Genomic DNA, 22,744 nt, shown 5'->3' with positions numbered 1-22,744 from the left:
TGACTTTCTGTTGGTCGGAGCTAATGACTGTAAATTAGAAAGTTGTTCGGCTTGATAATATCAATATACACGCTGAGTTTTGTAACTGTAGGTAAAACTATAACTAAGTTATAACACACTTTATGCATCCTTTTTTAATCATAAATTCGTTTCCTCGCCACGGCCAAACCGTTCGAGATATCAAAAATCCGTCCGCAATTTAGCATCCTCCATGTCTTGACTTCATGCACACCGAGTTTCGTGGTCATCGGATGAATTCTCTGGGAGAAGTGTTTCAAATGCCAGAACATGCGTTTCCATACAGCCCATAATAGCCGACTTCCTGTTGGACTGGCGTAAAACTTAGAGCACGAAAGTTGTTCGGCCCGATGAGATCTATATGTGTACCGAGTTTCATATTATTACATGCAAGCGTGTTTGATATATGGACATGTTTTTGAATCCCATTCCAGGGGGCGCTGCCGAGCCCCCCTGCCACGCCCGGGTCCCAGCTTCAGCGCGGCCCTAAAGTTTCAAGAGTTTTTGAGCACGTTAAGGCCCCCAAAAGTGCCCAAAAGGTAGTAAAATAATAATAATAATAATAATAATAAAGAAGAAGAAGAAGAAATATAGCTGCAAGCAGCGATTACGGGCCCAAGCCGGTGGCACCGCCACCCTGGTGCCTTTAGTTGCACTAAAGGCACCGGGCTGGCACTGCCACCGGCTTGGGCCCTCCATCGCTGCTTGCAGCTATATTTATATATATATATATATATATATATATATATATATAAAGCCGCAACCCCATTGCCTTTCGGGTTCCTGTGCACGACGGGCAATAACGTAACCCGCTTTGACTGTCGAGAAGAAGTCTGCTTTAGAGCTTGTATCAGTGTGAGTCTTTCTGCTCCCCTCCAAACACACACAGAAAAGGGGGGGGGGGCTGTCCTTTAGTCCTTTAGTCCATTTAGTGTCCTCAATGTCTTGACTTCATGCTGACCGAGTTTGGAGAAGATCAAATTAAATTTCTTGGAGGAGTATATAAAATTCCAGGGGCGTGCGTTTTCATACAACCCATAATAGCCGACTTCCTGTTGGGCTGGCGTAAAACTTAGAGCACGAAAGTTGTTCGGCCCGATGAGATCTATATGTGTACCGAGTTTCATACTAATTCATGCAATATTCAGTTTGATATATGGACCAAGTTTTCGGACCCCGTTAAAGGGGGCGCTGTTGAGCCCCCCTGCCACGCCCGGGTACCAGCTTCAGCCCGGCCCTGATGGCCGCAGGTTCTGACCTGTGTGCAAAGTTTCAAGAGTTTTCGAGCACGTTAAGGGCCCCAAAAGTGCCCGAGAAGTCCCACACAGCAGAGAAAGGGTTCAAATAAAGCCCCCCCTCCTCTCTCACACACACAGACACTGAGAGAGACTGGCAAAATTCCCATCAAATCACATTCAAACCAAAATATCTGACTTCCTGTTGGTCGGAGCTAATGACTGTAAATTAGAAAGTTGTCCGGCTCGGGGAGATAAATATAAATACCGATTTTTGTTACTGTAGGTAAAACTAATACCCCATTTTTGACTAAAGGTGGCGCTACTGAGCCCCTTACCACGCCCGTTTCTGAAACTTTGCACAAGTGTACTAGGCAATAAATGTAAAGTGTCTGTCGAGTTTCATGCAATTTCAAGCATGCTAAGAGTCTCAAAAACTTTAAAAAAGAATATTAAAGTTTGCTGCGTTGCCATGGCAACAGTATTTAAGATATCAATAATCCTTTCACAGGTCTACATCTGCCGTGTGTTTACATTATACACATAAAGTTTGAAGCAAATCGGGTAAAAATAAGAGGGTGAATTCAAAGTATTTTGAAAGTGACACACTTCCTGCTGCCAGTTGGTGGCGCTATAACTTTGACTCACAATAGTCACATCCATGTGATCGGCTTCTTACAACGAACACACTGCTGAAGTTTCATCAAGATCAGTTAATGTATGAGGATGTTATAACACACTTCCTGTTTCCAATATTCGCCATAAATTCGTTTCCTCGCCACGGCCAAACCGTTCGAGATATCAAAAATCCCCTCGCAATTTTTCATCCTCCATGTCTTGACTTCATGCACACCGAGTTTCGTGGTGATTGTTTGAATTTTCTAGGAGGAGTATTTTAAATTCCATTGCATGTGTTTTTTAAACTACGCCAAATAGCCGACTTCCTGTTGGGCTGGGGTAAAAAGTCAGAGCACGAAGGATATATGAACCGATGAGATCTATAAGTGTACCGAGTTTCATATTATTTCATGCAAGCGTGTTTGATTTATGGACCAAGTTTTCGGACCGCGTTCCAGGGGGCGCTGTCGAGCCCCCCTGCCACGCCCGGGTACCAGCTTCAGTCCGGCTCTAATGGCCGCAGGTTCTGACATTTGTGCAAAGTTTCAAGAGTTTTTGAGCACGTTAAGGCCCCCAAAAGTGCCCAAAAGGTAGTAAAATAATAATTATAAAGAATAAAGAATAATCCTTTGGAAAACAATAGGGCCTTCGCCTTTTCAAGGCTTGGGCCCTAATAATAATCCTTAGAAAAACAATAGGGCCTTCGCCTTTTCAAGGCTTGGGCCCTAATAATAAACAGAGCAATTCCAATAGTGTCCTCGCACCATCGGTGCTCGGGCCCTAAATATGGGTATTTTTACAAAAACCCATGGCCTGCTTCAGAAGGTCTTTATTAACACCCCGGAGCTGTGTGGAGTATTTTTTATCATGGATGGATGCATTTTTTTGGCCTTCAAATTTTCTCCAGCCATTCACTCCCATTATGAAGCTTGGAAGAGCCAGGACATTTTTGAATATAACTCCCATTGTATTCGTCTGAAAGAAGAATGTCATATATACCTAGCGTGGCTTCAGGGTGAGTAAATCATGGGCTAATTTTCATTTTTGGGTGAACTAACCCTTTAAACAGGGGTCACCAAACTCGGTCCTGGAGGGCCGCTGTCCTGCAGAGTTTAGCTCCAACCCCAATTAAACACACCTGAACCAGCTAAACAAGGTCTCACTAGGCATACTAGAAACTTTTAGGCAGTTGTGTTGGACCTGGTTGGAGCTAAACTCCGCAGGACAGCGGCCCTCCAGGACAGAGTTTGGTAACCCCTGCTTTAAAGGACATTTTCTCTTTCAGGTCAACTACTGTCATATCAAACCAACAGTGAAGACGACATCACTGAGCAAGTTAGGAAGAGTAAAATATGTTTATATCTTGAACTTTAGGGTCTCCAACCCTGCTCCTAGAGAGCTACCTTCAGCTAGACTTCAGTTCCAACCCTGCTCCAACATTTATATCTGTAATTTTCAAAGTAACCCTAAACACCTTGATTAGAAGTTTCAGGTGTGTTTGATTGGGGTTGGAGCTAAACTCTGCAGAATAGTAGCTCTTCAGTAGCAGGGTCACAGACCCCTGCTTTAGTGGTTTAGCTATATTAAGGCGCAGACATTTGTAGGAGGGCGACACTATCGCCCTCTTATTGAGGTTAACAGTCAACACTGTGAAAATTAAAAAGCATAACATTAAGTGTAAAGTAGCAGTTTATGGTGCCTGGGAAGGGACGGTTTGGCTCACTCTCTTCACACTTTTGTTTCTCAGAAAAAAAATCATACAGGGTGAATACACGACACGAGGGTGAGTAATTTATGTAAATGATGATGTCATTTTATCACTGTAAAGCTGCTTTGAAACAATCTGTATTGTAAAAAGCGATGTACAAATAAAGGTGACTTGACCTAAATTTAAAGCATTTTCATTTTTGGGTGAACTGTCACTTAAAGAATGAACTTCTTCCAAGACTTTTGACTTATTATCACAATATGTCATTTCTAATTTAAAATAAATTACTTCATCTTCTTTCTGATTATCGCACATTGCTGCTGTCATACAGGTCTGTTTTACTTAAAAAGGATATAGTTCCCTCATCATAGGATCTCACAGTCATGACTTCACACTGCATGGTCACAAGGTATGAATGCTATTTTGACTAAATTAATCTTTATGGCTTTTATGGCCTCAAAATAATATCTTGTGGCCAAAAATATATAATCAAGTTGAGTTAATATGATTAGCGAACCGAACCGAACCTATGCCTTTCCAGGCCCTATAACAGTGCATATGGAGTGTGGTAATTGGAGATGTACTGTATCTGATCTGTTCAAAAGCAAACCTGTGGAACACAGCGAAGCAGTCGTTACAGATGGAGGTGTGGCTGTCGAATGGGAAGAGAATGTCACCCTCTTTGCACAATTCACACATGAAGCCTTTGGCCTGGCATTTCTGATGGTATAAAAAAGAGAGAGAGTTAAGACAGATATGCGGCCATAGTGACACAGCAGAATTGATTTCATTCAGAAGTTGCTCACTTTCAACGGGTCATACCATGATCAAGTTATTCTTTCAACTTTTGAGACATTTAATTCAGAATTAACTGAAATTGCAGGAAGATGGGGGGTTAATGTTTTACAGTCTGTTTAATTTAACAGTTCATAGAGGTTGGTAACTAGATATGGTGTGAGAAACCTTGACTAATATTATCAAGTCAAGTCACCTTTATTTATATATATAGCGCTTTATAAAATACAGATTGTTTCAAAGCAGCTTCACAGTGATATCATGAAAATAATACAACAAAGTTTGTTTCTAGAAGAAAATGGTGTCATCGTCCACCTTAAGTAAGGCAGATCAATAATATTGTTGAATATTAAATGTCCTCAACTAAGCAAGCCAAAGCCACATTATAACTGGAACAAAATGATCTGACCCCTTTAAAGAGTTTGAATAAACTTTGTTAGCTTTTTTTCTTCATTGTCTGTGCTTCTATGTTCAGAGCATCACACACAAACTTACCTCACAGTCCAGTTTAATATGTTTGGCAAACGTTGTGTGAATTTCAGTGAGGGAACAACTGAGATGCCCACTGGAGGTGTCAATCAGGTCCTGTAGGCTGTACATGTCATCATTCTCCACAAAGTGCTGACGGTCTTGAAGCTGTGACATTACAGTTATACCATCAGTTATTTCAAATTCCACATCTTGCTAATTAATGATAAGTTATTTAGGGTTCAACATCTCAAATAATTAATATGCAAGATTACAGAAAAAACACAGATGTGAAACTGTATTCATTTTACGGTAATAAATCGAGGTAACATTTTATTTTAGTGTTACACATTATATGTACTTAATTACTATAGTAAAAACAGTAAATTATGCATAATTACAAGCAACTAACCCTTATCTAAACCCTAAACTCCCAACCCTATAACCCTATATGTATAAGTACATATTGTTAATTATTATTACTCCTTAATTGTACAATTACTCTATACAAGGACACCTTAAAATAAAGTGTAACCTAAATTAATATCAATGTCACTTTATTTATAGAGCACAATTACATCAACAGCTGTTGACCAATGTGCTGTACACAACACAGTATACAGATAAACACATACAAACAACAACATATTACATCATTGATTAAAAGCTATAGAAAACAAATAATATTTGAGTTTTGATTAAAAATGATCTACAGCTGTGGGAGTTCTAGTACTAGCAGGCAGACTGTTCCACAGTTTTAATGTTGCTACAGCAAATGCTTGGACACCTCTAAGTTTTAATCTGGTCTTTGTAACCACTAAAAGTCATTGGTTTGAGGATCTCAGAGACTGATCAGTGTATAAACACAATGTACTGATGGTACTCAACCAGAATGTGTTTTTTGCCGCCATGTGTACCGCCGCAACCCGCCAAGTGGCACTATAACTATAGACAACTGCACCATGTGAGTGATAGATTCGTTTTCTAATAGGCTATATGAATTAAGCTCTGTATGGGAGTATTAGGAATGATAAGACAATAGCCTAGTGGGCAGCACTACAACATGTGGCTTCTCAAACCAACATCATAGTTAGGTCACAAAATGTAGCCTCTAGTTTAATATTTGTAACAAATAAAAACATTCGAAAGGTGCATGTGTTGTTTCGCTTTTCGGAGCTTTGTTATTCATTATCTGTCATTTTGTTAGTTAGGTGTTTATTATGACAACAACATTGTAAATATTTGCTCTTAACCAATGTTGGCCAAAAGAGCCCTAGTGAAAAAAGTATACTTTATTGTATTTGAAATATATTTCATTATATAGTACATTGCAAATATACTAACAAAAACTATCTTTACATATATTAACAGTATATTAGCATCATGCTTTTACCTATTTTCACCATACAACTTTTAACACACTTTAACATAATTGTACTCTAGTATATTTTCTAAAAATATACTTGAAGTGAAAATTCAGTTTTTTAAAAGTGTATTTATTTGCACTTATAATATATATATAAAATATATTTTAGGTATATTTTAACTGTGTGCTGAAAATGACCATTGTAACAATGCATTGAAAGTATACTTTCAAAATACATTATAGTATACAATAGTATTTTGTACAAAGTATAGCTAAGTTTTATTTATTCAAATGTACATTTGTTATTGAAGACAAAGTATACATTTTGTTGTATTTGGAATAAGCCAAAGGTATTAATGAGCCTATACTTTTTACTCAAATATATTACGCCACGATAGCCTGAATCACTCAGAGATGAGATGACTGACGGTGATTACAATAGAAGAAACGCAACAAATTTCAAGACAGATCTGTACGTTGAACAAAAACAGTGTTGGCTAAATATGTTTATTATAGTTCTCTTATTAAAGACACTAAACATTTTGTTTAAAAAAAACATTTTTCACAGATTTTCAACCGAGTCGGAGCGCATTAAGGATTTTCTGTTAGAAATGTGTTGTGTAACAATAACATTATTCTGGAGCTGCTGTAAAGCCAAAATAATCTGTTACTTTAATTTCCTATTATCAAAAAAAAAAACGTACCGCATACGCAAACGGAGTATGTTTGAAACAGGCGTAAGGCATCACTCCGCTACTGGTTATTTATGACATTTTGGCTGAGTGAGATTTGCCTGTTTTGTCGTTGCCGGAGTATCCGAAGCTTGTGTAAAGGATCCGCCCTCTTCTGAAAGGGGGCGGTGAGCAGCAGCTCATTTGCATTTAAAGGGACACAAAAACGGCGCACATTTGACAAGCTATAAATGATCTGGGGGGTATTTTGAGCAGAAACTTCACAGACACATTCTGGGACACCAGAGATTTGTTTTATATCTTGTGAAAAGGGGCATAATATGTCCCCTTTAAATTAGTTAAAAAGTGTTAAATGAACGCGAAGAGTTGTGAGGACATCGGATGCATGTGAGATCTGGATCCGTGTCAGATCTGGATCCGTGTCATGTGCTTCAGATCTTAAAGTGACAGCAGCCTAAAAAAAACACTGCTGTGATTTCTGTCATGTAATGTAAATCAAAGAACAAAAGACAAGGATAAAATCACTCACTGCTCTTAAAGGTTGTATCAGCGATTTCAAGCCCAAAAATAAATGATCACATTCATCTAATCTTTCCTAACGATCCGCTAGCTGCCCGCCCCATAAACAGGCTGTCAAAAAAACGCGTCTCTGTATGCCTAGGCTCTGAGATCTGCACACAAAAACAAATGGTTTCACCAACCACTCAAAACCAAAATAAACAACCAATCAGCGACAGGGGCTGGGTGTTGTGAGGTTTTGCGCTCGTGCACGGCTGCACGCGAAGTCGGAGCTGAAGAAGAAGCCAGCGTCTATCAATGAACAAGAGAAATTGAACATGGTTGAGTCAATCCCCAAGAGGAGGAGGAGGATTAGGGCGAGGGAATACCATCGTGTTTATTCCAAGACACGGCTTCTTCTTCAGCTCCGACTTCGCGTACAGCTGTGCACGAGCGCAAAACCTCACAACACCCACCCACTGTCGGTGATTGGTTGGAACACTGTTTATTTTGGTTTTGAGTGGTTGGTGAAACCATTTGTTTTTGTGTTCAGATCTCAAAGCCTAGGCTGTCTACAGAGACGCGTTTTTTTGACGGCCTGTTTATGGGGCGGTCAGCTAGCGGATAGTTAGGAAAAATTAGATGAATGTGATCATTTATTTTTGGGCCTGAAATCACTGATACAACCTTTAACTGACCTTTTGTAGCTTAAAAAAAGGATTTATCTATATTTAATTTACATTTTATGCAGTGAAGACGGTGTTTGATAACTTTTAAACATTTCTGTATATTTCCTACCTGTTAGATCAAATATTTAATATACTGTCTTCATGTGAAATAAATTATATTAAAAACGTTAATGTTTGGTGCGATTAATTGCGATTAATTACAAAAAATATTGTGATTAATTAGTTAATTGTTTTAAACAATTGACAGCAGTAATAAAAATATACTCAAACATTAAAAAAAACATACATGGTGTTTTTTATCGTTTTCATATGATAGTTAAAAGATTAAAACATTTTGCCAACATGAGGTCTTGTGTTACTGTCAGTCTTTTTACATCAGTGCAAAACTAAGCTATGCAGATTAAGACAACTATTCATCAGCATGCATTGACATCATTCCATCATGTGCATCAGTGCAACCAGTGGACAAGTCAGTCTGCAGCCCTGCCAACAGTTCATGTTTAGATAGTGCCAGATTGTTGACAATCATAACACAAATATTCTAAAACTCTACAAAACCAATTGAAACACTTGGATTGAACACTTCAATGGATTAATTTTTTTTATGTAAAACCTTTACATCAGTACAATATTTATAACATACAATATTTATAACTTGAAGGTGCCATAGAATGGAAAACTGTATTTATCTTGGCATAGCTGAATAATAAGAGTTATGTACATGGCACTGACATACCGTGAGCCTCAAAGAGGAGGATCATTGTTTCCTCCTTCATATGTAAATCTCATGTTTGCAAAAGACCACTGAAAAACGGGCGAATCGCAACATAACACGGACTGTGATGTTGCAGTCGGGATCATTAATATTTACGCCACCAAAATTTGCATATACCAGCCCATGTTCTAGGCAAGATGCTAGTACAGTAACGTTAACCTTAGCTAACTAGCAAGGTCCAAGAAATGAGCATAAATAACTAAATAATATGACAACCTATTTACACGGAGGTTAATATTATTTCCGGCCAGTGTTATACATATATATACATACATATATACATATACATAGTGTTATACATATACAAAATACAACTGTAGATACATCTATGTCAATCCCTTTTGTCGGGTAGTATTATAATTTAGCCTATATTTCATCAACAACACATAACTCAGGAGCTAACTAGGTTAGTTTGGTTGCTTACAGATAGCTCACTCGCTCCTTCTAGCTTGACCTTCTCCACCACTTAAAGGTAGGGTAGGTCAGAATTGTCTAAAAAAACTTTTATTCAAATTTGTTTAAACTGTCTTTATACACCAATACATAATTAAAATGCAAGTACTCTGAAATAGAGAGTATAAAAAACTGAGTGACTAAGTGTATTTAATCTTCAATAAACACAGCTCATTAATTCCATTCACTCCCACCTAAAAACGGGTGCGCGACTGCGCGCACGTGGGCAGAGCCAATAATAGCGGCGGTAGTCATGACGACGGAGAGTGACAGTCGCGCAAGCCAATCACGTGTTTCGTCCCGAATGGAATTAATGAGCTGTGCTTTTTGAAGATTAAATACACTATAGTCACTCAATTTTTATACTCTCTTTTTCAAAATACTTAATTTTTAATTATGTATTGGTATATAAAGACAGTTTAAGCCAATTTGAAAAAAAGTTATTTAGACAATTCTTACCTACACAACCTTTAAGTTGAAATGATTGTCATTTGACTGCATCTAGTCAATTTGTTAAAATATTTTTTTTTTGAGAACTGAAGTATGATTATTTTGCACGTTTGTATTTCAGAGTACATTACACCTCATGCGTATAAATCTGTGAAACAGCCAATCATAGCAGAGCTCAACATTATTATTCATGACCCTTCCAAATAAGGTAATAACAGCCCATTTAATTCGGGGACAAATGCTAGGGTTGTAAATGGACATGTAAAACCGTATCTGGAGAATTGTTGCCCTTACCTTAGCCACATACCTTCTATGTAGATATCAGAGAACAATTCAAAATATTGTATCAATGCATTCTATGGCACCTTTAAGATACCAAAAACAAAAAGAAATCGCAAGAACAATTCAAACTTAAATCGCTATTCTAAACTCTAGGCTAACATTATTAAAACATAGACAATTAAGGAATTAAATAATTTACATGTAGTATTTTTGTCATAAATGTTTATTAATTGTTAAATATTCAACGATTGAAAAATTAAAAAAAGAATCAGATGCTTTTGCTTTATCAGATGATTTAGCAAACACACTCATGTTCTTTGCGCCATGAACAACATTTTCAACTTGATAATTACATTCCATGTAAGGCTCTGTCCCAAATGAAACACTGTTGTGTGTGCGTGTCCGTGAAGACTGTAGGGTGTTCCCTTTGTGCCCCTGATACATTGACAAGTTTGCAATGATGCAAGCTCCACCACAGACTTCTGCTCGATTTACACCCTTATGCCACTAAAGTTTTAACTCAGAAGACAACTGAAAGGGTGTAGGGTGCCATTTGGGACAGGGCCTAAACGGGCTGTATCTTAATCACTTACGTGCAACAGGAGTCGGGCCTCCATGGCCTCCTTGCAGGTGATGAAATATGGCTTCATTAGCAAGATATCTTGACGTAATTTCTGCAATGCAAGAATTACAGGGAATTACTTTAGATTGCTTTTTTTGAATGCCGTATATGTTCAGCAAATATTCTGCTCATATACTTCATAAATTAAGTAAGGAATAATTGACGTCAGGCCGTTGAATTATTAGAAAAATAATGCACACCCGAGGTGGTAATGCGGTCACGACGCGAAGCGGAGTGGCCGTTACACCTCGGGTGTGCATTATTTTTCTAATAATTTAACGGCCTGAAGTCAATTATTCCGCTTATACTACAGTTACCACACCTAAAAATATTGTTCAGATGATGTATTTAAAGACGTTTGTAAAGTTTTTGTCATTAAAACGCTCTTGTATGTAGGACTAATTCCTTGCGCATCTAAACTGCATGCTCCGTTGCTAATTCCAAAACGTCATTTTAGAGTTAGTAACGGAGGTCTGGGCCGCTGATAGCAGAGTAATGCTGGACACACGTAACGACTAGAAACATTCTCTGACTGTCAATGCAGCAGATTTTAAACACCGCTGTGAACACAGACTGAACGCGTATGATCAGTCATAAGTATCAAATTACATTCATAACCGGCCTTACAGTAGCCTAAGTGTGTCCCCGGCTTTATGCAGTTATTAATGCGTTCATGAGAGAGAGAGAGAGAAGCATGTGCGTCAATATTATTATTTATTTATTCAATTCATTTTAATTAATTCGTTCATTCTCTTTTTTCTATTAGTGACAGACTAGCCCAATAAATGAAACACAAAGCCCTTTTAACAAGTATAGGCCTATCAATAATTATTTATTTGTTATATTATCTTCAATAATTACGAAAACCCATGCAACAGGACTATACATTTATTTAAATATTCAGTTTAATTTTCTATTGATTGTGTATAGGACTATATACTTTATTTATTAAAATTAAAGTGCATGTTTCCATTGATTGTGAAGTTAGACATTGAAAACTGCAGATCAAGCGCATGGGGCTGCATGGCTTTTCTTGTTATGAATTGTATCGTATTGTCCGTTATTACAGTTGACTATGCGCAGTGATATGGAACTGTAATGCGGTTAAGACCTGCCTGGAACTACTTTAGCCGTGCGGTTCCCTGAAAATAATTGCACACCTCAGAACGTTCGTCAACCAATCAGATTCAAGCATTCAACAGCCCTGTAGTATAAAATAAAATAAAAAATAGGTTTACAGTGTCATCATTTTTAAAAAGTTATATTTTTGGAATAATTTACTGGATATCATTTCAATGGACTATTTGATGATAATGTTGCATGATTGAATTGTTGACAGTCAAGAAAGTCAAAACCTCAGAACTTGAACAGTTGAAAAATCACTATTTGAAGGTGTGGATATTTTACCAGTTGTTTTGTGGTGAAGGATAACAAATTTTAGAAATCTTTTTCAGATATACTTTCTTACCCTAACATCACGTTGAAGAATACTGATTTTAGTATTTAAGGTATAGATGAAGATTAAGTCAAGCAAATCAAGAGTTCTTTTTAGCTTTTGTCTTTATGCACTTCCTGACCATTAAGCTCAAGGTACAGTGGTGCCTTTGTCTCTATGATAATGTTAAGGTTTGAGCAATCAAGTCAGGATGATTGGATTAGCAATACAATAGCTGATTTGCTCGGTTTCTAGCTGATATACAGGGTTTTCACTGGATAGAATCAACTCCTCCTTACTTTCCAGTACCAGAAGTCCCTCCCCCTTAGAAGGTATATAATTTCAATGTATACTGTTTAGTTTTTTAGACTGATTTTGGAACCCGCAGCCGTGTTCAATAAATAAGAACTTCTGAACGCGATCCCAACTGTCTCACTGGTCCTTGCTTCGATGAAAGAAAAACTTTACAACAGTGGATACTCACTCTGATCTCCACCAGCTCCTCCACAAAGTTAAAGAGCAGAGGGTTGATCTCTTTCAGTCTGAGCACAGGCCTTGACATCATCAGAGCAAGATAGCGCATGGATGAACGACACACCTGAACACATCAATACACAAACCAAATTCAGAGGTTTTTATCAAACTGAAAAATGGAAAACAGGATTTTGGATGGATATACTCACACACACATACATAAACATATATATAGTGGGGAGAACAAGTATTTGATATTTATTGCATGACATAAGTATTTGATGCATCAGAAAAGCAAAACTTAATATTTGGTACAGAAACATTTGTTTGCAATTAGAGATCATATGTTTCCTGAAGTTCTTGACCAGGTTTGCACACACTGCAGCAGGGATTTCGGCCCACTCCTCCATACAGACCTGTCTGCTGATGTAATATTTTTGTCATAGCATCCGTTCAACGGTTAAGGGGATTTCACATGACGGGTGTCAGTGCTGTTCAATGCATTGATCTCTATGAAGTGAAGCGTCAGATTCAGTGTTATGTAACAATGTAACCTGCATTGAAGTCCCTGAAATATCAAGAAGGGTATAGCTGCAGCCTGGAGAGTGGGAGCTACAAAACGGGGCTATTCTAAAGATATATCTGGTCTTGTCAATCAAATTGCTGATTTCCTACACAATGCTAAATACCAAACCCCAAACTATACCCCTTACACCCCACCTTCGGCCGTCAGTAGCTCTTCTGACCTTGCCGGACAACGGAACATTTTTATGCACTGCCTACCCTGCGAATCTTGAGTCCCAGATCAATTCAGATGCATGGCCCTGTAGCCTAAAACTTTGTGTAATAAAATTCTAAGTTGAATCAAATAAAATATTTATTTCTAAAGCTACTTTTTGTAATGTCTATATAATGATTTTCTCATTTAACACAATGACTTCAAATTATCTTTTGGGGGTAATTTCTTAGCCAAATTTGATGTGCGATTAATTTGCGATTCATTAGATTAATTAATCTGCATATGTAATTATTTAGATTTTTTTTTAGATACATTTTTATTTGTCCTCGAGAGGAAATAAATCGCTTGACAGCCCTAATTTAATTATTATTTCATTAAATCGTCTGCATTTGGATCTTCTCTGTCATATCTGAGTCTCTCCTCGTCAGAAAATAATAAATTATTAGCCAAATTTTAGAAAGGCTGCCACCAAGACACACCTGGGAACAATCAGGAACTAATCAACAAGAAAAACTACAAAGGACTACAAAACATGGTGCTAAACAGGAAATAATACAAGACAAGTCCACAAGATAAGTCCACACAAGACAAGGGGAAAGCAAGACAGGAATCAGACAGATGACAGATGACCCCCTGAACTGTCGGGGCCGCCCTGGCTTCCTGTTCTGCTAAGCCACACCCCGTCAGCCTCTACTGTTACAGTTTGTGTTTGTTTGTTCACTCTAGAGTTTGTTTTTGCTCATGCCTGTTTCTAGGTAGGTTTTAGCTCATGCCTGTTTCTAGGTAGGTTTATAGTCTGTTAATTGGTTCAGTTCTCTCCCTGTTTGTCACTATGGTTTCTAATTGATTGTTAGTTCTGGTCAGGTATGTCTCGGTAATTATCTCCTCAGTTGCTGTTATTTAAGCTCTGTGTTTCTTTCAGTTCTTTGTCAGTTCTACATTGCATTAAGTTGGTTGTTCTGATCATGTTCCTGAGCTTCTGTTTTGTGAAGTTTTGAGTTTGTTTTCTGAATAAAGCTGCTGCACTTAGATCCTGTTTCATCTCTGCTGCCACCAGCCTGTGACAGAAACAACAAACTACAAAGGAAAGATGGTGCAAAACAGGAAATAAAATAAAAGTCCATACAAGACAAGGGGAACAAAAGACAGGAATCATAACAAGCCTATTAAGTATCTAATCTTTAAGTATTTGGTGCTGTGATGAACACCGCTGCGAAAACAACAATCTGAAAGGCTGTTTAAAAGATTTAAAGACTGTTCAGAAACAGAAAGTAGCATACAGTAGCTGCTTTGTTTACAGGGTTACCGGTGTAACGGCTGCATTTCTGCTGTTCCATCTGCTGTCAGAGAGTGAATGTGCATTTTCAATCAGCACGTCTCTGTGTTGGGTTTGTTTACATCAGAGTAAGCATGCCTTGATACCTACTTGATGCCTACATACAGCGGTGTTGTGCATTTTAACTGGTTGATGGGAAAAGTATTCTTAAAATGCCTTCTAAAAATCGGAATAATTCATAATAAATAACTATTCACTGTATTTTGAAGTGCCTATGATAACAATAAAGTGCATATTCGTTATTGTGATATATCATACTATCGTATATCGGCACATGTCTACAGCCTAACAGGTATTTTTTGCATTATTTGGTAGAATTCATTACTCATTTTAAAGCCATTATTCATGCCTTTCCAAATAAGATATTTGGCTTCGGGTCTGTTTAATATAGCAATGTGCCGTTAGCTTTGCAACATGCTAAAGCAAGTTGAGTCTTCAATTTTCTGCCTTTGTAGAGTGTTCCATATTAGCTACTTTATGATGTTCCATTTCAGTCAAGATTCAGCCTTAGAAGGTAGCAACAAGATAACTCTAGGATTCATTATATTTTCTCACTAAGATGAAATGTTAGTGTACCTTACGGGGCTCAAACTCCCAGTTGTGTATGACTCTCGCTGGAACGATGGCTGTGTCATTCCAGTGGCAGCTGCTGCAGTAATACTGACCCGTATAATCACACTGTCGTGCCTCATTAGGAACACCCCCTACACAACACAACAAAACACAACACAACACAACATTAGACTACTTCCTGTGCCAAAAGTGAAGTCTAAATATCCATGTTATAACTGACATTTTTTTTCCTATTCTAAAGCAAAACACTTCTGACAATAATCACATAAAGAGTTCATCAAACAAAAAACAAAAACTCTGTTTACATTCGTGTCGTGTTGTCATCAGACTGAGAAAAAGATAAATGCCAGAAAAACAAAAGAAGCCGTAATGCATGTTTGGAAAAAGCCTCACGCAAAGAGATGGGTGTCCGGCACTCAGCACATCTGTAGTCCTGCTTGTCCAGACCAACCTCAGGACAGATGCTGAGTTCATACTCAGACTGATGGCTGACCTTTGACCTCACACATGGTTTGTTGATAAGATTCATGCACTTGCTATGGCAACGGTAATAACAACCTGGAATGAGAAATGGAAAGCAATTTATGATAGTTTTGAAACCAAATGTTAAGTTCTGTTCCCCAAATCACACATCTGAATCCAAAATGTTGTGCGGATGCTGAAGCCCATCCCAGAGTCTCGCAGCAAAGGCAGTAAGATCTGAATGTGCTGAAGCAATTAAAATAATAATTCATTACAGCCCAGTGTCAGAATAAAAAGCCTGAAGTGTGAATTACTTCACTGGAGATTTGTCTAAGTTTTTGTGAACAGTGTACCACAAATCACACCAAGTAAATACACGATTGACACATCAAGGAATGTCCAGCCAAAAATGTCTCATTATTTAAAAAAAGTCTCTCAGTATTTACACACCACCATCCCTTTTCAAACCTGTGTGCTATTTTTTTTTCAGTGGAATGCAAACATCAAAATGTTTGAAGAATGAAAACGCAATATGGCAATACACTATTTTTAAAATTCTAAATGTGATTTCTGACAAGATACAAGGGGGAAAATATAAAGATTATGAGTAAACAATCATTTACATTTCTGCTTAACACAAATAGCATCAGAAGGCTTAAAACATAGCGGACTAGTCATATGGACTACTTTCATATAGATATTTATGATAGTTCTATTGTACTTTATACTATTTTATCTTTTGGGAGCTTCACAGTCACTGGGAACTGTGTTTTTTTGGAAAAGATCTGTTTTCTTTTGTGTTCTGGTTTGGAAAGATAGTATAATAATGTCATGTGTCTTCTTAATAAAATTGTTTGTATTAGGTTCAGCTAAGATGGTCTGACCTGTGCAGGTATACCAGGTCTGAATGAGACCCCATATGATGGTGCTACACTTGTCACATGTCTGTTTCACACTCTTGCTCTTCTCCTTTGAGAAGCGATGTTCTAATAGAACCTGCAGGTTTGGCTCATCTTCCTCTGGGTCCTGTTCAAATCCAACACAACAGTAAAACAAAACAAAATTACACAATATATGTACTACAAATAGTTTGGACACACTTAATGAATTTATATTTCTCATTAACACAAAAATGTTTTGATCTAAATCAGGCCAAGGATCCCTTTATGGACAGAAAGACATAGCAGGTACCCCATTAGGCTACATATTCTTTAGAGTAACACTGAGTAACACTAGCTAAGTTTACATGGACACCTTTTGTTTCAATTGGAATTAAATCATTCTGATTTATGAATACGGACATACGGTTTACATGAACGCTAAATAAAGTGATTGGGCCCTATTTTAACGATCTGAAACGCAAGTATCAAACGCGAAACGCAAGTAACTTTGTGGGCGGATCCTGGGCGCTGTTGCTATTATACCGGCGGGATAAACGACTCTTGCGCCTGACGCAAATCTAAAATGGGTTGGTCTGAAGTAGCTTCATTATTCATAGGTGTGGTTTGGGCGTAACGTGAAATAAACCAATCAGAGCGTCTTCTCACATTCCCTTTAAGAGCAGGCGCGCTTGTTACATGGCGGATTGCTATAATAACGGCGGATTTTCTAGGCGGACACCAGGAGCGATTCACAGCCGAGGAGACCGACGTTCTCGTCAGGGCTGTAAAACACAGAGAAGTGACATTGTATGGGGATGGGAGAAACCCACCCAAATTAGCTTCGGTTAAAGGGGCGTATAATAATTTGGGTAAATGTGTAAGCTAGATTTATGCCTATTTTTTTCACATCTTCATGGACATAACAATGATTTCCCTCGTGTGTTAATATTTTTCCTTGTAATAATGTATGATTTGCAAAAATTAAAACTGCTGCGTCTGTTTAGATTAGAGAATCAAAGTGTATGCGCGTTGTTCACACGCTACATAATGGCCAAGCATGCGCCCTTAAAGTACAAAGTCAATTGCGCTGGGTGCAAGATAGGGCCAAAGAATGTGCGTAATAAGCATTCGGGTTGATGTGCGGGTTGATGTGCGTAATGTCATAAGCTTCAAATTTGATTGATGTTATGACTTGCGCACACTCCAAAAAGTTTCCCACTGTTGGCACAAACTAACCACTCATACGACTGCTTATTTTCTTTATTTTAATAAGCAGACTTTTTATTTATCTATTTCGGGTCCCTTCCGGGAGATGACAGGCACACAAAGCTTTGTGCCGTGCTGATAATCAAGTGGTAAAAAGGCCCTTCTTGCACCCAAAACAAGGCATCTGTGTATGACAGTCCAAATCAAGACGTGGGACAACGTTGTCTTGCAATACTTTATATACAATGAATGAAAGGAGAATATTAGATTGACACGACAGTAATTTATAACTACATTCAAGAACAACAACAGTTCATTCCGTGCGTCATACTGTACGTCATTACGCCATTTCTACATCATTGGATATGTGTAGAACATTACAGTTACGGTTTTCAATCTGATCAAGTGTTTACATGTCCAATCGAATGGATTAGAAAATGTTTAAACCACCCCTTATAATCCGAATGAAAATTCAATCGGATTTGACCCATTAATTCTGATTGACGTGGTTACATATGCATATTTTTAGGATGCTTACATTGTATTATTGTAAAATAATAAATATGTACAAAGTTATGTGTACATTACATTTGAATTAATGTTTACATTTTAATATGGTAGAGACGACAAACATTTTGCTCAACTTTAGTTTTAACTGAATTTAGGCCAATTTTCATTAGTTTTTTGTTTATTGTTGAATCAATATTCTGCAACTTTTGACTGGTAGTGCAAACCTTTAGTTCCTGTAGTTTGAGCCGAAGGTGGATTAGTTTGACCACTGTGTCCTTCTGTTTCTCGGAATGTTCTGGCAGTTCCAGGATCAGTCTCTTGCACTCCTCTATTGCCTGTTTCAGCTGCTCTACATCAGACGCCACAAACGAACCCTGTGCAAACATCCACACACTTCAGTGCTTCAAAAGAATAGGATAATCAACTCTTTCTGAAACAATTACTTTATGAGAGGTTTCAATGCTTGAAGGGATAGTTTATCCAAAAATGTCAAATTTGTCACCATTTACCTTCACGTTGTCCCAATCCTGTATGACAAAAAACAAACAAAGATATCGTGAAGAATGTTTCACCTGTTTTGTCTATACAGTGAAAGTCAGGTTTCAAGTTCCGATGAGGACATAAATATTTAATATATCACTGCAGCGATCAATGCTAAAGTTTTTTTTCTGCTGGCTCAATCGGTTATGACAACAACATTTTATAAACCAGTGAAATTTCCCAATTCTCGATACCATTTTCTACACCACAACAAAAACTATTAAAAGTAGTAAAAAAAAGACTAATAAAAAGTTCAAACATCATTAAAACAAGTAAACAGTAATAAAATGTGAACAATGTATGCAATGTAATGTATTTACATTACATAAGATAGCAAAAACAAATACAACAGAACAAAGATATGTAATGTTATACATTTTATTGACAACAAATCTGTGCATGTTTCATTCTTTTTTTTTAACCTTTTTTTTTGGTCTTGTAATGTTTAATCACAATGTCAATTGAACTTTCCAGTGAAAATGACAGACTTCTCTCAGGTGACGTATAATTCTGTCAACTGGCCCAAGCTGACACTATTTCACACCGTCTCCGGGCCACTGAGCAGTCCTTATTGTTGAGCCCTGCACTGGTATATTTTAAGTCCTCAGGGGGTAAAATGATCACTTTGTATGGTGAAAAGATAAAGATGTAAGCCTTTAATTGACTCTCAAATCAAATAAAAACACACACACACACACACACACACACACACAAAATAACTGTAATAATATAGCCAAAAACAGCAGAAACATTCTTCTATATATACGATATACTGTATATATATATATTAGGGCTGTCAAAAGATTAATCACAATTAATCACATCCAAAATAAAAGTTTGTGTTTACATAATATATGTGTGTGTACTGTGTTTAATTATTTATATATATAAAAATACACACAATCATGTATATATTTAAGAAAAATTGGTTCTATTTATATATAACATATTTATATATAATATAAATTATATACATGTATATACAGTATATAAATGCAAATATTTCTTAAATACATACATGAATGTGTGTGTATTTATACATAATAATTATACACAGTAGACACACATATATTATGCAAACACAAACTTTTATTTTGGATGTGATTAATCGTGATTAATCTTTTGACAGCCCTAATATATATATATATATATATATATATATATATATATATATATATATATATATACATACATATATATATACAGTATAAATATATATAATATGTACATACAGGGCTTGACAATAACTTTTTTGCTCACCAGCCACTGTGGCTAGTGGTTTTCCAAAGTTACTAGCCACTCAGCATCTTCACTGGTCACAATTTTGACATCAATACCATAGGGGAAAACTGTCATATAGATATTTTTAATATTATCTCATAATTTGGAAGCCGGTATATTAGGCTACTGTCACGTTAAGACCTGACGCACGGACCCATTATACTGTTTTATATAGCCAATAGGCCTATACTTCTCTTTATGTACACACTTTGGGTGTGAGCACAAAATCTCCGGGAATGAGTAAAATTATGCTGAATACGCGCAATCCCAGGGCAAAATTCAAGCACTGTAACACCAACATCCGGAGGAAATGAAATGAGTGAGTATGGGGTGAAATGAGTGAGTGGGTATGTGTCAACTCGCTGTCGGAGAGATTAGAGAGCGAGAACGCGCAGCTGGTATTGTGTCTCCTGCGGAAGAGTTTCAGATATTTCAGTATCGAGATGTATACTGTGTTACATATAGAAACATATATAATAGAGATGCACCAATTGCAATTCTTTTGTAAGTTTTCGGTAGAAGTACGGATTTTTGTGAATTCCGATTTACTTTCTAAGAACTATAATTGACAGTGAATAACAGCACAGATAAATAAAATAATGAAAATAATGATAAGAAAATAATGTAATCCCGTGTGAAGACCTCATCGACATGACAGCCATTGGCACAGATCTTCAGCAAAGACCACAAGAACCAGACAAGTCCTCTGTACAGACTCATCTAACTATTAACTATTTCTCCTAGAAATAAAATTCTTAGTTTATCTGATTATAATTTTCACGCTAATCACATTCAATGTCTTGTATTAAGATTCCATTTTAAAATGTAGTTTTATGGGTTTTTTCTCCTTAAGATGTTCCCCGATTATCACCAAAATCTGCCCAGATTAACATTAGACAGAGCTGCACATATAGAGCTGACCTTAGATGTTTGCCTTCTTTTAAAAGTTACAGTAAAAAAGTTAAAAATGTCTCCCCAAAATCAGATGAGAAGCGGTATCTTTGCAATTCTTCACTCTATCGAAACAAAACTAGGTATGCTCCCACATTTGATGACAGCAGCACAACCAACAGGTCATTTTTATGCCAAACTCACAAATCAGATGTGCATATATACCAGTGCAGTCGAGTTAGAACAGTCAGCCCTTTATATAAATAGATAACAGAAGGGACATTTCTAGAATCTACTGACAGCTTTGTCAAAAATAATGCATTTTTAAAAAGTGCTCACTTCTCAGCAATGTTATGTACAGTACATTGTATTTAATTGTATAAATTGTATTCACGTGTCACGTGTCATAACGACATTTCAGGTGAGTATAAAGCAAGTAGTATACCACGGCAGCGGACGCAGCAGCCCTAAGTGTGAACTGTGAAGCCCTCATCGTGTGAAGATCGAAGAGTGTAAAGACCAGCGACTCTACCTTGTTGTTTACTCTCTCTTCTACACAATTTTTTTATTCTATTTTATCTATTTTATCAACTATTTATAATCTTTCTATTTGTGACCTCTCTTTCACTATGTGTTTTCAAATCCCTACTATTACTGACACATGTAAATCAAATGTCACACGTAGGAGGCAGCACAATCCTAGCAACCTGCATACCTCTCTGGTGTCTTCTAGTAATTTATTAACTTTTCCCATCGGTCTCTGGAATTGACAATCCGCTGTAAACAAAGCTGATTTCATTACATCTATTTCTAGTCATTCAGGTCTCAGGTCTGAGACCTGGATCAGACCAGAGGACACTGCCACACCTGCTGCCCTCTCCACTAACTTCACTTTCACACCCCTTGCCTGACTGAAAAGTGGTACTGGTCTTCTCATCTCAAACAATTGGAAATTTTATCCTTTACCACCTCTGTGTGACAACAGCTCATTTGAATCACATTCAATTTCCATCACTAGGCCGATTAAAATCCATTTTGTAGTTGTCTATTGTCCACCAGGTCAACTTGGCAGTTTCTTGGAGAAGCTTGATGTGCTACTCTCATCCTTGATAACAAATCATTTGTTGAGACTTCAACATCCACCTAGAAAAGCCTCAGGCTGCTGATTTCAACACTCTGCTTGCCTCATTGGACCTCAAACAAGTATCTACTGCGACTACTCACAAATCAGGTAACCAATTAGACCTTATTTACACGCGCTACTTCTCCACTGACCATGCTCTTGTCACTCCACTGCACACCTCAGATCACTTCCTCCTCACTCTCAACCTCAACCTGCCTCAGAACACAACACACACTCCTCCATAGGTCACTTTTCGTTGAAACCTATGCCCACTCTCACCCTCTCGCCTATCCTCTTTGGTCTTATCCACAGTTCCTCCATCTGATCAGCTCTCAAGACTACTAACAGTGCAACTGATACTCTTTTCTCCACTTTAACATCCTGCTTGGACAACTTCTGCCCCCTTTCTCCGTGAACAGAGAGGTAGTGGTGCAAATCGAAAGATCCTACTGACCTTGGTCTTTATCAATCCCTCCTCTCTTCCTTCTCTGCTAATATCTCTAATGCTAAAATGACTTACTATCACAACAAAATTAACAATTCTTCTGACTCTCGCATGCTTTTCAAAACCTTCTTCTATCTTCTCAACCCTCCTCCTCCTCCTCTTCCAACCCCAACAGCTGA

General features: G+C 37.4%; 1 protein-coding gene across 10 annotated transcripts in view; it reads right to left on the bottom strand.

Annotated features, from left to right (window-relative positions):
* def8 (differentially expressed in FDCP 8 homolog) overlaps window positions 1-22,744 on the bottom strand; it is a 65,648-nt gene that overhangs the window by 10,366 nt on the left and 32,538 nt on the right. For 6 of the 10 annotated variants that reach the window (XM_079621840.1, XM_079621843.1, XM_079621844.1 and 3 more), the window contains 9 exons: window positions 18,795-18,812; window positions 18,510-18,659; window positions 16,573-16,714; window positions 15,620-15,784; window positions 15,230-15,357; window positions 12,589-12,702; window positions 10,641-10,721; window positions 4,870-5,010; window positions 4,190-4,299 (listed from right to left, as the gene is read on the bottom strand). In XM_079621840.1, coding sequence (XP_079477966.1) covers window positions 4,190-4,299; window positions 4,870-5,010; window positions 10,641-10,721; window positions 12,589-12,702; window positions 15,230-15,357; window positions 15,620-15,784; window positions 16,573-16,714; window positions 18,510-18,659; window positions 18,795-18,812 — 1,049 coding nt within the window. The remainder of the gene's footprint in view (window positions 1-4,189; window positions 4,300-4,869; window positions 5,011-10,640; window positions 10,722-12,588; window positions 12,703-15,229; window positions 15,358-15,619; window positions 15,785-16,572; window positions 16,715-18,509; window positions 18,660-18,794; window positions 18,813-22,744) is intronic. The other 4 variants (XM_079621848.1, XM_079621842.1, XM_079621845.1 and 1 more) reach the window with 1 other exon arrangement.

This window comes from Phoxinus phoxinus, assembly GCF_949152265.1.
Source record: "Phoxinus phoxinus genome assembly, chromosome: 8".
NCBI lineage: Eukaryota > Metazoa > Chordata > Actinopteri > Cypriniformes > Leuciscidae > Phoxinus > Phoxinus phoxinus.
Note: the sequence above shows the minus strand (reverse complement) of the source record. Positions and strands in the feature narration are given on the sequence as shown.